We start from the raw sequence: 17,611 nt of genomic DNA on the forward strand, positions 1-17,611 counted from the left end.
ACTAGAAAGGAAGGGGGGAGAAATCAACAAAAAAACAGAAGGGAGACCGCATCAAAACAAGAACAACAACTCAGGTAAGACAACCATTAAATGTATTTATCTAAATGCTAGAAGTATCAGAAACAAAATTCTAGAACTTGAAGCTACTGCACTAACAGGTAACTATGATGTGATAGGTGTTACAGAAACTTGGTTGTCTGAGAGTGATGGGGACGAATATAATATTTGTGGGTATACACTGTATAGGAAAGACAGGCAGGACAGAAGAGGAGGAGGGGTAGCGCTATACATAAGAAACAGTCTTGAAGCCCAGGTGTTAAACCTGGACAAAGAAAATAAAACCGAATCAATATGGGTCAGAATAACGGACAAAAATTCAAAGGGCATAATAATAGGAGCATGCTATAGACCGCCAGATTCAGACGGTGAGCACAATAATCTGTTATACAATGACATTAGAAATGCGTGTAGCAAAGGAGAAGCCATACTAATGGGGGATTTCAACTTCCCCCAAATAAAATGGGAAAACCCGGTGGGTAGCGCGAAGGATGAAATAGAAATGGTGGAAATGACAAATGACTGCTTCCTAACACAATTTGTCAAGGCACCGACTAGAGGGGAGGCATGCCTTGATTTAGTCTTTTCAAATAACGAAGATAGAATAACTAAAACAGAGGTCAGAGAACCACTGGCAAACTCAGACCACAACATGGTCTCATTTGAAGTGTTTTTTAAATCCCCAAAAGTAATGACTAAAGCTAAGGTTTACAATTTTAGAAAAGCAAACTATGAAGGTATGAAACAGAGACTAACAGAAGTAGATTGGAGTAAAACAGAGAAAACACCCACAGAAGAAGGATGGTTGTTCTTCAAAAATGTAGTAGTAGAGGCGCAAAACAATTATATCCCTAAAGTAGACAAATCTAAATGTAAAACTAAATTGCCAAAATGGTTTAATAGATCAATTAAAAAAAATATTCAGCGAAAAAAGGCACTTTACAGAGCATTAAAAAAGGACCAAAAAGAAAGTACGCAGAAAGAGTACACAGAACTGCAAACGCAAGTCAAAAAGGAAGTTAGAAAGGCCAAGAGAGAAATAGAAATGAACATTGCTAAGGGAGCTAAAACCAATTCCAAAATGTTTTTCCAATACTACAACAGCAAGCGAACATTCAAAGAGGAGATTAAATGTTTAAGAGATACAAATGGCAAAATCGTAGAGGAAGAAAAAAAAATAGCAAATATATTAAATTATTACTTTTCACAAGTTTTTACAAAGATACTGACAACATGCCCCACATGTCATCCAGTTCCTATCCAGTTTTAAATAACTTTAGCATAACTGAGGCAGAGGTGTTAAAGGGACTAGGCGCTCTTAAAATAAACAAATCCCCTGGGCCGGATGAGATCCTCCCAGTAGTACTCAAAGAAATGAAAGAAGTAATTTACAAACCGCTAACCAAGATCATGCAGCAGTCTCTTGACACAGGGGTGGTACCGACAGACTGGAAAATTGCAAACGTAATACCGATCCACAAAAAGGGAAACAAAAGTGAACCAGGTAACTACAGACCAGTAAGCCTGACTTCTATTATATGCAAACTTATGGAAACTATAATAAGATCCAAAATGGAAAATTACCTATATGGTAACAGGGTCCTGGGAGACAGTCAACATGGTTTTAGGAAAGGGAGATCGTGTCTAACTAACTTACTTGATTTTTTTGAGGATGCAACATTGAGAATGGATAATTGCAAAGCATATGACATGGTTTATTTAGATTTCCAGAAAGCTTTTGACAAAGTCCCGCACAAAAGATTAATTCTCAAACTGAACACAGTTGGGATTCAAGGAAACACATGTACATGGATTAGGGAGTGGTTAACATGTAGAAAACAGAAAGTACTGATTAGAGGAAAAACCTCAGAATGGAGTGTGGTAACCAGTGGTGTACCACAGGGATCAGTATTAGGTCCTCTGCTATTCCTAATCTACATTAATGATTTAGATTCTGGTATAGTAAGCAAACTTGTTAAATTTGCAGACGACACAAAAATAGGAGGAGTGGCAAACACTGTTGCAGCAGCAAAGGTCATTCAAAATGATCTAGACAAGATTCAGAACTGGGCAGACACATGGCAAATGACATTTAATAGAGAAAAGTGTAAGGTACTGCACGCAGGAAATAAAAATGTACATTATAAATATCATATGGGAGATACTGAAATTGGAGAAGGAATCTATGAAAAAGACCTAGGAGTTTTTGTTGACTCAGAAATGTCTTCATCTTCATTGTTATGGGGAAGCTATAAAAAAAGGCTAACAAGATGCTCGGATACATTGTGAAAAGTGTTGAATTTAAATCAAGGGAAGTAATGTTAAAACTGTACAATGCACTAGTAAGACCTCATCTTGAATATTGTGTGCAGTTCTGGTCACCTCGCTATAAAAAAGATATTGCTGCTCTAGAAAGAGTGCAAAGAAGAGCGACCAGAATTATTCCGGGCTTAAAAGGCATGTCATATGCAGACAGACTAAAATAATTGAATCTGTTCAGTCTTGAACAAAGAAGACTATGTGGCGACCTAATTCAAGCATTCAAAATTCTAAAAGGTATTGACAGTGTCGACCCAAGGGACTTTTTCAGCCTGAAAAAAGAAACAAGGACCAGGGGTCACAAATGGAGTTTAGACAAAGGGGCATTCAGAACAGAAAATAGGAGACACTTTTTTACACAGAGAATTGTGAGGGTCTGGAATCAACTCCCCAGTAATGTTGTTGAAGCTGACACCCTGGGATCCTTCAAGAAGCTGCTTGATGAGATTTTGGGATCAATAAGCTACTAACAACCAAATGAGCAAGATGGGCCGAATGGCCTCCTCTCGTTTGTAAACTTTCTTATGTTCTTAAATAGCCAGTATTGAGCTTGACACATGAGCCTCGATATCTGGTATTACTCTAGGTTAAATGTTTACAAGTCATGCTTTTAGACTGTCTTGCACTTCCAAGGTCTTTGTCCCCTGGAGGGTGAACTCGTTTCCACCCCTTCGTTGACTTCTTTCCTGTCATCAGCCACTCAGATACACCCCATTTTACCTGACAGTTACTGCTGTGGCAGGAAGTAAATTAAAAACAGACTTCCTGAAAAGCAGGGCAAGCAAACTGGGAACTTTCTATAACCCAGTGTAGTACCACTTGTTACTTTTAAAATCAAAATACATGTTTGCTACGTAATGTCTTTATTTGAAACCTGCTCATTTGAGAGATCTATGGAATTATTTTGTTAGCTGCAAAAAACAGGTAGAAAACCATACAACCACAAAAGTACTGTATCACTTTACTGATGTCATAGGGAAAGAATAGTTGTATCTTCTGAATAGCCAAAATGACAAGAACCAGGCACAAACAGACAAATGTCAGTAGGGCACACATCGGAAAGAGAAAATAGGGGAAAATACAAGGTACACTTGAAAAGCCTGGAGTGAAACTCGTGTTGCTGCCAGAGGCGATTAACAATATGAGTCACTACAAGGACTAGGCACACATTGTCTGCTTTCTTTTTCTTTTCACTTAACAGGAAAGGTCAGGTCTGGAGCAGAAGGCTATGTTAATGCCGGTCACTAATATTGAGGAAACAGACGAGGTGTAAACAGAAAAATACATCCGACAATAAAGCAAAGCTTTGTTGGCTCTTACTCCTTTTAGAGTTACTTAGCTATAAGCCCATTGTATATTATGGTGGCTGCTTTATGTGATCTTGGACAACACATGCTTATGGGAGCTTGAGATAGGGCAGAGGCCCTGCATGTGTAGATAGTGTGTTTTGTTTGCTTTTGTAAATAAAGATTATGGGCTCTATTCTAATGAAATAAGTGCAATCGCAAAAGCAGTGGTTGAAGTCAATCGCGTCTGTCCCGCAGGGAGTGGCTTCTCCAAAAGTGTGATTCAGATGGAATTAAAAACCCAGCGCGTTTAGTGGCGCTACAGCAGTGCCCAGTCAATCAATGCTGAGTAGGTTGGGGAATCTGCTGTCCAATCAGGGCTAGGCAACAATCCCTACGTGAATCTTACTGAATGTGTCACCTTTTGCTGAAGATATTAATTTAAAATAAATGACTCAGTAAACACATTTTGTGTTTATATTATGGGGCTTTTGATTGGCTGATTTGGCACCACTAGTTTCCTTCAGTCTCCACTGGTGCGCCATGCAGTGGCTTGAAACCTCGTCTCCTCAAACCAAGTTCCAAGCAACAAAGTGGCTCTATGTTCCAATGTTTAATTGTCTTTTTTTGTTAAGAGCTTCCATTATATATATATAATATTACAAACACACACTTTTTAAATGGCTTTGTAATACAACAGTTTATTTCTGCTTATGCAGTTTAGTAGTGTGCATCCTAGCAGCCTACACTGGGCTACTCACAATTGGAAGACTTATAACGAAAGAGCAGAAATAGAATAAGTAACCTTTAAACTGTAAGTACCTTTTACGCATGCAACAGTTATTTACATCATTTTTGACACTCACTGCAGGTTCAGTTCTCCCATACAGGATGCACATATTGTTGGTTTTGTGAACTGAATATGTGGAACAGGGTTCACTGATTTAAAAAAAGAAGAGCTTAACTCAGTAGAATATACTCACTAGACTAGCAAGCAAGCAAAAAATAAAAAATAAAGGATGGAAAATCATCTAGCGAGTATATTTCTTGCGAATGACTTGAAAACGTAGCGACACATGCAAATTAGGCTATCAAATGACATCACGAAACTTCACAGGGAATTCCCTTTGACTCGCTAGAATCTGCAGTGGATGGAAAACTATTTTTTCGCCGTTATGTCGCTACTATTTTTGTAACAATTTTACCAATTAACTTATAAACTCGCTCGATAAATGGATGGAAAACGCACTGATGATACTACACCCTGAAATGTATGCCGACCCATGGCAATGGGGCAGGCGCTCTATAACGACTTAAGACATGTCTTCAGAATACCATTCCAGCGCAGTGGGGTTTTTTATGTCTTCTCTCCATTTGTGTGCCACAGAACTTGCCCTTGCATTTGCGCTGTGATCAGAATACAGCCCTATATGTTTTGAATTTAAGTGTGGCAGGAATGGGGTTAAAATCTCATCCCTGCCAAATCGCTTAATTGATTAATTGAGGATTAAAGGTCCAACCACATGATATAAATAAGATCAATACATGTTTGTTAGTTGAGAGAGAAGTGCTGAGAGCAGCAGATTGTACTTTCTGCCCTGCATCGAGATAGCCATAGCTTGGGTGTTGTTTTGTAGGCTATTTTGGATTAGTTTGTTCCTGTTTTATGTATTTGTTTGTAAATAATAAAATTGTGCAAAACCTCTGAATTGCAGCCTTCCGCTTCTGGGTGTGCTTTTTCTGTCTTGACTGCACTGCAAGTGATGTGTGTGAGCCAGTGAGAATAGAACTGACTTTCTTAGGATGTTTTCACTTTTGCCTCTTGCGAATAAACCTATTAGTTTGTGAATGCACTTTGTGTGCAATGGAGGCTGTTAATTATGTCAATTATGGGTTACCCAGCCTTTTGTTGATGCTGAATCATTAGAATCATCCAAGAGCCGACTTGACACAATAGCTACTAGGAACCGAGCGAGCATTGATGGGCCGAATGGCGGCTTCTCGTTTTGTAAATCCTCTCTTCTTATGCTTCTATGATAATTAAAGACAGTTAAACAAGTGACGATTCACCCAATCTATGGGTTTCCTGCTCCAGTAAAAAAACAAAAAAAAAAAAAAAAAAAAACACATACAAAGACTGGTATGTAATGCTACTAATACCCTATTCAGGCAATCATCACACTTTGAAAACTTGGTTGTGATTGGCAATCATGGGGTTTAAATGTGCGTGATTTAAGTAGTGTTAATAATTTGTAGAATAATATCGCCCACATACCAGTCTTTGATTATTTTTTACTGGACAGGAAACTGCCAAGTCTCAAAAAACATACTCGGCATACGTATGAAATAGGAGCTTAAATGGCATATGTATTGACTGTTTATTAACATGTAGCTAAACTTCTGCAAATGGTTAATTGCATATTAATTAAATATTTATGAGAATAAAAATAAAGCATTACTGAAAATCCTATATAATAATGAAAAGTGCATCCCATATTGTAATTTGTTATCTTACCAATTAAAAGCATTGTTTTACTATACAGTATAGCCAGAAACAGAAAAAAAAGCATTTTCAGGACATGATTTAATGCCATACTGTGCTTGGAATTAAAAGATAATGACAAATTAATTAGTGCTGTGTTTAAAACATAATAAAAGTAGCATGTGTTCACTACCATGTGTTCTACTCAAACTATATAAAACAAAAATGATAAACACCTGTTCACTAAAACCAAATGTCGATATGAAAGAACACTGTTTAAATTAATTGAGCTGTGAAGATAGGTTGAGAGAACTGAATCTATTTAACCTAGACAAGAAAACATAGGTGGGACTTGATTGATTGCCAATACTTTAAGTGCAGCACAGAAACCAGGATCAGAGGGCACAGTTAGAAATGAAATGAAGACAGATGCAGGACACATCTTTACCCAGAGTGTGGTGAGGGTTACCTAGCCACGTTATTAATGCTAACTCATTAGGATTCTTAAAGACCTCACTTGACAAAGTTTTGAGATCATCCAAGTGAGATCTAAGTGACAACAGAAATACCTCTCCTGCCATTTTCATACTTTTCACCATGCCTTCTATCAGACTTGTCATACTTGGTAAATTAATTTTCTACTGCACATGGGACTTTATAATGTCTTGAGACTTTTGCTGTTTAAAGATTGAATTTTAATTAGAACTGTCTTTTTTTTTACCAAGTGATTTTCACATGCAGTCATATTCAGACCAAGAAAAGAAAACAAAAGAGGTAAAGCCTATGCATAAATAAATATAAAATGTAAACGTTTTTAATCAGTAAGATATATATATGTATAATATATAATGCTGAATGTTTTCAACAGGAGAGGTGATGATAGGTGAGGCTGTGTGATCATTACAATAAAAACCTCGAAAGATCAAAAGATATTGGGCCCTAGTGATAAAACTATTTCAAGAAATGTTTTGTTGATTTTTTGCAATGTTTTTAAAGCATTGTTTAAGATAGTGTTTATAAACACTCCTATATAAACCATCCGTAGAAATTGTTCTGCTGTTACATAGTAATAACTGGTTTAACAAGTGTATAATTACATGGATATACCTCATGATATTACCCTGTAATTTGGGTAGCATTGGATCAGCCTTCACGTGGCGCTCCCTGTCAGTACCTTGGTACTGCTAATTGATCCAACCCTGCTGACTGAATCCAATCAGTTTTTCATGGATCCCGGTCACTTGCGACATGTAAGCCACGACGTGGCAGGATCCTCCGACTTTCAAGCCGTTGGATTCGCACTCCGAGTTTTTCAACTCAACGTCGAAGGCTTATCACCAGCCAAGCGCACACTGATCAGCAGTCTTGCCCATCAGCTCAAGATTGACATGGTCTGTCTACAAGAGATGCACATTGCGGTTGAAGAGGCCGGTCGCTATGCCATTGACGGCTTTGACCTGCTGTGTCATGCAACCCACCCGAAGCACGGCCGTGCAACGTACGTCCGCAGCGACGTTGCCGATGCTCAGTTCATTTCGTCGACCACTTTTTGTGACATCATCGAAATCAGAGGTTTTAAAATTGCTAATGTTTACAAGCCTCCGAGTGCCAACTGGGACAGTCAAGTTCTACCGGTGCTTCGTCATCCCGCTATCTACGTGGGGGATTTCAACAGCCACCATTCAGACTGGGGATATGAAGATGTATCCAATGACGGTGACAGCCTTGTTACTTGGGCCTCCAGAAACGACATTATCCTGTCATACGACCCAAAACAACCAGGTTCCTTCCACTCAGCCCGCTGGTCCAAAGACTACTCATCGGACTTATGTTGGGCGAGCACTATGAATGATCGCTCCCAACCTATTGCCAGAACGATCCTCAGTGACTTTCTCCATTCCCAGCACAGACCATCACTGATACATATTGGTCTGCGCCTACCAACAATCCGCAGCTCAAACAAGCTTCGTTGGAACTTTAGAAAGGCAGACTGGGAGAAGTTTAGTGAGATAGCTGACCGCAGCATTCCAACGATTCCACTTTGCATCATTCCGGTTGAAGAGGCATACAACCGCTTCCGTCAAGCAATCTTCAAAGCAGCAACTTCATCAGTTCCAAGAGGCCGAAGACCGGTGTACATCCCGTGCCTGGACGATAAATGTGAGGCTCTGTTGAAAGAGTACGAAGATTCAGGAGAACCAGACATTGCGGACCAACTGCTGGAATCATTGGATGCAGCCAGAACAGCGCACTGGGAGGAATCGACAAGTAACCTCGATTTCACCCACTCAAGCAGGAAGGCATGGAACTTGATCCGCCGACTTGGTACATCCCAGAAACCTCCTTCATGTAGCCGCCCAGGAGTGACGGCAAACCAGGTGGCCACTCACCTGATAGAGGTTGGCAAAGCACCTCTCGAGAAACAATGGAAGAGACGTGTAAGAGACGAGTGGCACCAACTCCACCGAAGGAATAGTGGTCAGGTCACAGTTAATCCAGTCACACCTGCTGAATTGGCAGAAGCACTGAACAGAATGAAATCTGGAACCGCCATGGGCTATGACAACATCCCCCCTGAAGCATTTAGGTCATGGCTGGCTGGGTTTCTAATGCGTGTCCTGTCAGAGCTCCACATGCCATGAGTTTGGCGATGCTCAAAAGTCATCGCTATCCTGAAACCGGGTAAGGACCCTCGCGTCGCAGCAAGTTACAGACCTATATCATTACTTTCAGTATGCTACAAGGTCCTGGAGCGGGTGATCCTTAAACACATCACCCCAGATGTTGAGCGGATCCTCCCAATTGAACAAGCAGGTTTCAGAGCAGGAAGAAGTACATGTGATCAAGTCCTGGCTCTAGCTACCTTCATCGAAAACCCCTTCCAGCGGAAGTTTAAAACTGGCGCCGTTTTCTTGGATTTAACTGCAGCGTACGACACTGTCTGGCGCACAAAATCCTTGCCAGCTTGGGTTCCAGATGTCGTGGAGTTCCTGCTGCAAGACCGGAGGATACAAGTACACATGGGTGAAGAAGTGAGCAGGTGGCGGATTCAGCAGAACAGTCTCCCACAAGGATCTGTTCTCGCACACACTCTCTTCAATGTGTATGTCTCAGACCTTCCTCGTACAAGATCTAGCAAGTTCATGTATGCGGATGACATCTGCTGTGCCACTCAAGCCCAAGCTTTCGAAGAACTGGAAGATCGTCTCAACATCGATATGGCAATCTTATCCGATTACTGCAAAAAGTGGCGACTCCAACCAAGCATCACAAAAACTGTATCAGCAGTTTTTCATCTGCACAATGCAAGTGCTTCACGGGAACTGAATGTAGTCCTAGATGGTAAACGGCTTAAGTGCGATCACAGCCCAATTTACCTCGGTGTTACCTTGGATCGTTCACTGACATTCCACGACCACCTGATAAAGACAGCCGCGAAAGTCCGCGCACGAAACAACTTGCTGAGTATGTTGGCCGGCATATCATGGGGAGCACGAATACCGGTCCTCCGGTCCACAGCCCTTGCTCTCTGCTACTCAACAGCTGAGTACTGTGCCCCAGTCTGGTGTCGCAGTTCACATGCAAAGTGACACTCAGCTGAACTCTGCAATGCGGACCATCTCCGGCACTTTTCGCTCAACTCCGGTCCAGTGGCTACCGGTGCTGAGCATCACACCTCCACACATTCGGCGCAAGGAAGCAGTGGTCAAAATCGTCAACAAGATCCTGGATAACCCGGCACTACCATTGCATGACTTTATCCTCCATCCACCAAAGGTGCGTCTGGAATCTAGACGTCCAGTCTAGCTGTCACTTCCTGACCCTGATTGGTCATCAACAACCCAGTGGCAAGAGGAGTGGTTCCAGATTGACACTCGCAACCAATTCCTCATTGCCGACCCAACAGACCGCCTAAAACATTTTAATTTTGATTAAAGATTGATAACATTTTGACATGTAAAACCTTTTAATATACAGTACTAAATCTATGAGCTCACACATCAACTACATCTGATTAGCAACAACATAACCGTAACCAAATATACGTTGTGAGTTTTTCAGTTTGCCCGTCTGTCTCTGTACTTGCTGTTACAGCAACAGTAGACATCTACAAGGAGCTTGTATTATTTTCAGAGAAGTTTTGCCTTACTCAATCTTCAATGAATATGTTATTAAAAAGGTTGAAATGTGCAGGTACTGTAAATCATGGACCCCCTGTGTCTGCTGGTGTTCATTCCAACTGAGCGCGCAATTACTTAACTAGACCCTTAATTGAACTGATCATTTGCTTAATTAGACCTTTTTAATTGTTTTCAGCTCTTAACAGTTGCAGAGTTCAAGTTACTTATAAAATGTTATAGCGAACGTGAAATCTACAACTGTTTAAGAGCTGAAAACAAGTAAAAACATTTCATTAAGGAAATTATCAGTTCAAATAAGGGTTTAATTAAATAATTGAGAACTCATTTGAAAACCAGCAGACACAGTGGGTCTCCAGGACCACGTTTGGGAAACCCTGCTATAAATGACATTCTGTTGCAAATATAACTGGTGCAATGATATTTTTTTCTTTGTTTTTGTGATGCGGTTACAAAAATTGTAAGGGTATATACTAGGGATTATATCCCCCTAGCTCAGCCAATCCATTTTTAAATCTCTGTCTTTGTACTCACTCACCCTGACTTTGTCACTTCGAATTATGTCTTTTTAGCAGTTTGTAAACGCTACAGAAAAACACAAAAAGACACTTCTGTACAGTATCCACCCCTCTGCGACACAGACCTTGAAAAATTCCACAAAAAAAATCAGACGTCATTATTTTATTTGTTTTACTCCCGTTCTGCTGAAACAACTTTGTGTCGTGCTGCACAACGAGGCATCTGTATAGTTGATGTATGAGGACATATTTCTTTGTAGCTATGGGGTTTTAATTTTGGCATTTTCTTTTAATCAATTAATCATCCCATCTGGACAATTAATTAATAATACCTGGTTGCTATATTATTTATTTTTATTTATTTATTAGCAGACACACTTATGCAATGTGACTTACAATTGTTACAAAATATCGCAGTATAAGTATCACATAATAAAATATCACATTACAGAGTATCATAATACAGATAAGACCAGTTATGAAAGTACAATAAAACCTAATTTAAGTAAGAGCAAAATAAAAAATACAGCAAGCTATAAGTAAGGGCTAGTCTGACTAAGAGCACTTATAACTTATACTTAATATTTGGGGGGGGGGGGTACATCTAGCCTGCTGGAGGTGAAGGACAACTAAAAGTAACACTTGGTATTAATGTTATTTTTTGCAAGCATTTATTAATGGCACCTGATGTTTTACAGCCAACTTTAATAATTTGACAATAAATGAAAATGTTTACTTGCATGTAATCTGAAATTAGCCAAAGCAAGTCTTTTAATATAATACATACAATACTGTGCCATGCATTACTGTAAATTAGCAGCAGTTCTACAACCAATGCTGTCTTGGACATGTTGGCTGCTTTTCGTATAAACTTTAAACTAACAGGTAATTTATTTAATTGAGTGCTATTTTAGTTTAGTTTAATTTAGTAAGCTGAATATTCCATAATTAAGACTTATACTTAAATGTATGGCCATCATACAGATTTAAACTACTAGAATACATTGTTACTAGTAACTCAGATGATAAGATAAACTTGTAGTACTACCATGAAAGGAAAGCCCCGAAGAGCTAATCTTTTTTCTGTCCTTCTGAGCCAGTGGTTCCCAAACTTTTTTTGCTGTGCCCCCCTTCAGAGATATTTTTTTGCTGGCCCTCCTTCTAATAAACAGTAAAATTAAATGATATGTTTAAGATGGATACACCTTATTACAATCACTATTCGTAACTGTATTAACACCAGTACAAAAAAACCAGTCACTTAAATGTTGTGCTCTCATTTTCTCGTATGATCGATTAAAGCCCTGTGTGTGTTATAAAAGGAAACTTTATCAATAGGTGGTGCTGACTGTTACTTCTGTAAAGACACTTCGGCTTTTCTAGCCTATGTTACATATATCAATGGCAGGCATTAAGAACTGAAAAGCAGTAAAAAAAAGTTAACCCATATAAAACAAACTAAACAAAACAAAGAACACATTATTTGAGTAATTACAATAAGACCAACTCAGAATAATTGCAATAAACCTATTATCTATATCTATTAATATATATATAATAGTGTGTAGTCTAGATCAACCAAAGTGTCTTTATATTGATAAGCAATATGCTGCCAGCATTATAAAAGGAAACTTTATCAATAGGTGGTGCTGACTGTTACTTCTGTAAAGACACTTCGGCTTTTCTAGCCTATGTTACATATATCAATGGCAGGCATTAAGAACTGAAAAGCAGTAAAAAAAAGTTAACCCATATAAAACAAACTAAACAAAACAAAGAACACATTATTTGAGTAATTACAATAAGACCAACTCAGAATAATTGCAATAAACATATATATATATATATATATATATATATATAGAGAGAGAGAGAGAGAGAGAGAGAGAGAGAGAGAGAGAGAGAGAGAGAGAGAGAGAGAGAGAGAGAGAGAGAGAGAGAGAGAGAGAGAGAGTTTCTTTATATATCAAATAAGTGTCGCAAAGCTCAAATAAGTGTCGCAAAGCTCCTTAAAGGTGGTTGAGATGCAATGTATAATGTTCCTTTGCCTTGTTTGTCCTCCAGAGCTAGCACAGAGGCAAGACGTGATCCCCAGAGAGATCTACAACGTCATTAACTCTGAAGAAGGACTCAAGGACCCATTGCTGTTTAATGACCCATACTGGCCCATGCAGTGGGAGCTGGTAGGTTTTCCACTATGCTATAGAAGCTCTCTAAATGTGCCATTGTGGAGTTTATTGCATTGGTATAATGTTATACTTCAAAAAGTCTTTATCTTAAATAACAACTTGTTGTGATTATGAAATATCACAGGTATCTAAACTAATGTATTTTTCTTGCTGTTTTGAATCACTTTATGTATGATTTTGCTTTTCTTTTAAACTTTTATTGTAGCGAAAAAGGTAAAGTACCACTGTGGCCTTAAACCAGCTCTTAAACAGTTATCATCTCCATTTACAACTGATACACCACAGTTTACACATTAACCTGCCACCCTGCAACACTCTAGCCTTAGTAGATGTCAGAAATGAATGTTTATTAGTGCCTGGTGGCTACATTTAATCAAATTTGAGAGTGTATTTCATGCACACTAATACATATATTATAAATCATTAAATCTAAAGGAAAAAAACAGACAAAAAAGCTGACATTAACGTATTTAATCTGTTTATGTAGATTCTGTTGTTATTTAAACATTTAGAATGCTCTGTTACTGAGATCTGCACTCCCAGCAAAATGATAACTCTAGTTACTGCTAATAGGGAACCAGACTGTGGGAAACAGATTGCAGTCTGATTTGCGGTCAAGAAGACCAACTAGAGCTCTTCAACTGACCCCACAACACCAAAGAGCAGTGATTGCTGCCTCGATCATCAGCTTCATCATTGGGCACATGTTTGAGATTTCATATGTCTACTAATGATTGACATGTTTTAGAGCCCAAAGAGAATGGTTTGCTCAATTCAAAATCTTTGATTATGACAATCTTGGAGGGGACTCACTTATGGCTTGGGAAGGCATGTGCATTAGAAGTTGCACAGATGCTATTGTGCTTCCAAGTGGTGGATTTACAGCTGTACTGTCCATAGATAGTCTTGGACCTTTTGGTAAGACCATTTTCTGGTGGAGTTTGTTCTGATGCAAGCTAATACCCATTGTGAAACTGCAAGGATTGTCATGGACTATAGAGAATATAGAGGTTATAGACTGGCTAGCAAGAAGTTTTAACCTTAATCCCAAATAGCATATGTGGGACCTTGTAGGATGCCATGTTTTTCAGTAACCTTGTGATATCACAGAGTTTGATGTTGCAGTGACTGAAGAATTGGACAGGATCCCCCAAGATGGCATCTTCTGCCTGATTAAAAGCATACCCTGTCGATGTAGAGATTTTATCAATGCCAGAGCCCATACTCAATTCATATAGACCAGTTTTAAACTGAATGAAAAATGTATCTCCAGAGACCAAGCCTATGGGCATTTTAATTTCCAAGGGTCTCCTGCTCATATTGCATTCATAACAAAATGAATGTGTAGGCCTATGTTTATTTCAGTGTGCAGAGTGCTCTCTAGAAATACTCAAATTTAGCTATTGTGGAAAAATTCAAGTTTAAAATGTTGGCATTTTTTTGTTTTTGTCTTTGTATTCTATACTATGCTAATCGACGTCTGCATTTTTATTTATAGAATAAATCAATGTCAATAACCAATATTTCATATTAAACTGAACCTTTTTATTCTGCACTGGTATTGATTTTGAATGTCGATATCTGTGAAGAAATACAGCGTCTATGTCCAAAGTACAAAGAACTATAACTGTTACGGTATTTCATAGCATTAGAGAATGACTTGAGCAAGGAAATCATTTTTTTTCTCTATAAATAAAGCAAGAAAGAAAATGTGTTGAAAGGCTAACTATTCCCTTGATGAGATGTTTGAATCTATAGGGGGCAATGCAACCTCATTAGTGGAAGTGTGTGTTTTGTGTTTTTCACGCTGCCAGTAATAAGATTCAGAGGTTTATGAGGCAAAGTTGCTGCATGAAATATTTAAAATAAAACCGGATTATTCAATTAGATCATGTAAGCAACAGACTAAATTATATATTGAAACTCTCAGCTATCCTGTGAGAGAATGTTTCAGCTTGGTTCCCCTTTAAATGCGCATATAATTAAATAATTCAAGCAACACCGCACACATTTCTTATTTCTTATTCATGATTTTGCCACGTTATCAGTCAGTTTGGGATTTATCCCAGGCCAATTCAAATAGCAAGGCAATACAAATTGTGTTCAGTGTTAAAGGGATAAGTAGGTTACATTTTTCAAATAGATATTTTAGTACTTGTTTAAAATGTTGATTGTTGTTTCTGATTAGATCTTTATTTGCCATGCCAACTAATTAATCCTGAAACAATTGATTCTGAAAAGACTCCACAAGGCTGATTATGGGGGAAGTGACCTGGGGAAGCATATCGGTGTTGCATAGGTTTCTGTGCACAATGATTCACTTATGGGCTTCAGTGCCCAACTCTAATATCCTTCCCAACCACACTTCTCTCCCATCAGCCTTAAGGAGTCTCTTTGCTGTAGATTGTTTCTGTCTAAAACAGCTGCTGTATTTAGATTAACTGACTCAAATGTGTTTTAGTTTGTAGTCATTTGTTTGTATATGTACTGTGACCAATTAATTCAACAATTGCCAGTATTTGTTTTCCATACTTTCCATTGCAAGAGGGTTCTTCTCAAGAATTGAGAAAAAATTTCCATTAATAAGAAAACAAAACAAAATAGGTCCACAAAGAAGCCCAGATAGATCAGTATTACAGGACAGTATTGTCACTGAAAACTATTGAATGTGTTTATAAGATATTTTAGCATTGTTCTGTGGTTTCTGTCCCTGACTTTTATACATTAATTAGGGATAGCAACACCTCTTGTGAAGAGACACAGATTTTTGGTTTATAATCTCAAATACTTTGCTTTTGGCACTTCCCTACAACATCTGACAAATGTGATACTTTTACACTGTGCAAAAGGCAGCCGTGTAGGTGACAACACCACGTTTTATTACTTAATGCTATTCAAGGACATGGTCATGGCCAATGAGGGAGGGTTACAATCTTTACAACAATCTTTCTTCATTTCGTCTGAGGAAATGTCACTTTGACCAATGCGTTCCCCTAAAGTAAACTTTCAAAGGCCGAACCTCTTGTAAGTTTAAATGTATGTGGTCCAAGGGCACTGGTTTGAAGGTCAGATTTCTGTTTAAGAAGCCTACCTTCTTCCCAGGAGGGAGAACCGTAAATCTGATTGAAATCTTCCAATTTTGCAGAAATACAAAAATTACTGAAAACATTTTCTGGGGGCTATTCAGTTAATCTAAACAGCAGGCAATATTTATACAGCCGATATTTAAATAATGAATAAAGAGACAAAGGCTGTTGAAATCAAACATTTAATAGTGCGTGTCAGTTTATACTAAACTACCACTATTTCACAATTCGATAATTCACAAATTCTGTTTATTCATGGTAAGAGCATGTTGACAGCAGATTGTACATGTACTGTAATCACTAATTCATTAGTTTTTGATGTGTAAGATTTTTTTTAGGTTCTTAGGTATTTAGATGTGCTACTGTTTAGATCAATTGAATAGTGATTTTGCGTTTGTTTTATTATTTAGAAATACCAATAGAAATGAGTATGTTTGGCAAAGTTTTGACTAGAAGACTTTGTCAGTGGCTTATTTGAATTTGTACCTATTTCACTAAGGTAGCAATTTGAATGAATGTCACATATCTGAAGTGATGTCGTTTAAAACAAAAACAGAAAGGGTTCAGGTTACTCTGACCCACAATATCTAGCGTGAGCATACAAAATACTTTTTTTTTCACCTTTAGCTTTACTCTTTTTCATATTGCTGCTCTATAAAAGGAGGTGGTGTTGATTTTTTTTCGGGATCTAAGGTAGGAATATGTGTCAGATCAAAAGATGTCCCTCAATTTACAGAGCTGTCTTCTTAACAAGCACAGGGAAGCCCAGATCAGAGGGAATATAAGATTTTAGGCAGCTCCTCAACAGCAAATATATGTCTAGCAAATACACTCAGTCATTTCTGTTTTGTGTGTAGGTTTTGTTCAAGTACCCTGGTAAGAATCATTTCACTATATTCAGAAATTGGTATTTCATAATATGTTGTACATTTTGCACTTCTTATTTATTCCTTTTTATGGGGTTTTGTTTTTGCTCTAAAAGACTGTTCCCTTTCTCTTTAAAATGTATTGACCGATGTCCATAGACTTTCTTTCAAAACAACAGTATCTTGTTAGTTGGCATATTAAGTGTGTTTTATGTATTTATTAATGTATATATTTATGTATAAAGTGAAACAATTACAGTAATATAAATATAAATATGTGACTTGATTCACACATACTAATTAGCACAAATATTGGACAACCTTATCTAATTAACTAAGTAGATTAGTGCTTGTCTGGGTCTGTGAAACCATTCGATAAAGTCATCAAACCAGTGGTAATGTGGTGCAAAATCATTCCAAATAATAGATCATTTGTATACTGGAAAAAGCATTGAATTAATGTTGTACAGGCTGGTGAAACTGGAAAATTGTAAGTGGGCAGGCTGCTTGTTGTATAATAATGTAATTATGGCCAATAGCACATGTTTATATTGTAAATCTTTAACTGTATGGCCTGTCCACATTTTATTTCATCAATCTACTTCAGATTTGGTCTGCCCACTCTTGGGTTAGCCTTGCCCATTTTCAAGTCCTGCATACCTTACTTAT

General features: G+C 38.1%; 1 protein-coding gene across 1 annotated transcript in view; it reads left to right on the forward strand.

Moving 5' to 3' along the window:
• The window catches only part of LOC121316242 (PC3-like endoprotease variant B), a 316,516-nt gene that overhangs the window by 86,312 nt on the left and 212,593 nt on the right, over positions 1 to 17,611 (forward strand). Inside the window, exon 6 of the mRNA XM_041251182.1 lies at positions 12,866 to 12,984. Coding sequence (XP_041107116.1) covers positions 12,866 to 12,984 — 119 coding nt within the window. The remainder of the gene's footprint in view (positions 1 to 12,865; positions 12,985 to 17,611) is intronic.

The sequence above is a fragment of the Polyodon spathula genome, chromosome 5 (assembly GCF_017654505.1).
Source record: "Polyodon spathula isolate WHYD16114869_AA chromosome 5, ASM1765450v1, whole genome shotgun sequence".
Classification (NCBI taxonomy): domain Eukaryota; kingdom Metazoa; phylum Chordata; class Actinopteri; order Acipenseriformes; family Polyodontidae; genus Polyodon; species Polyodon spathula.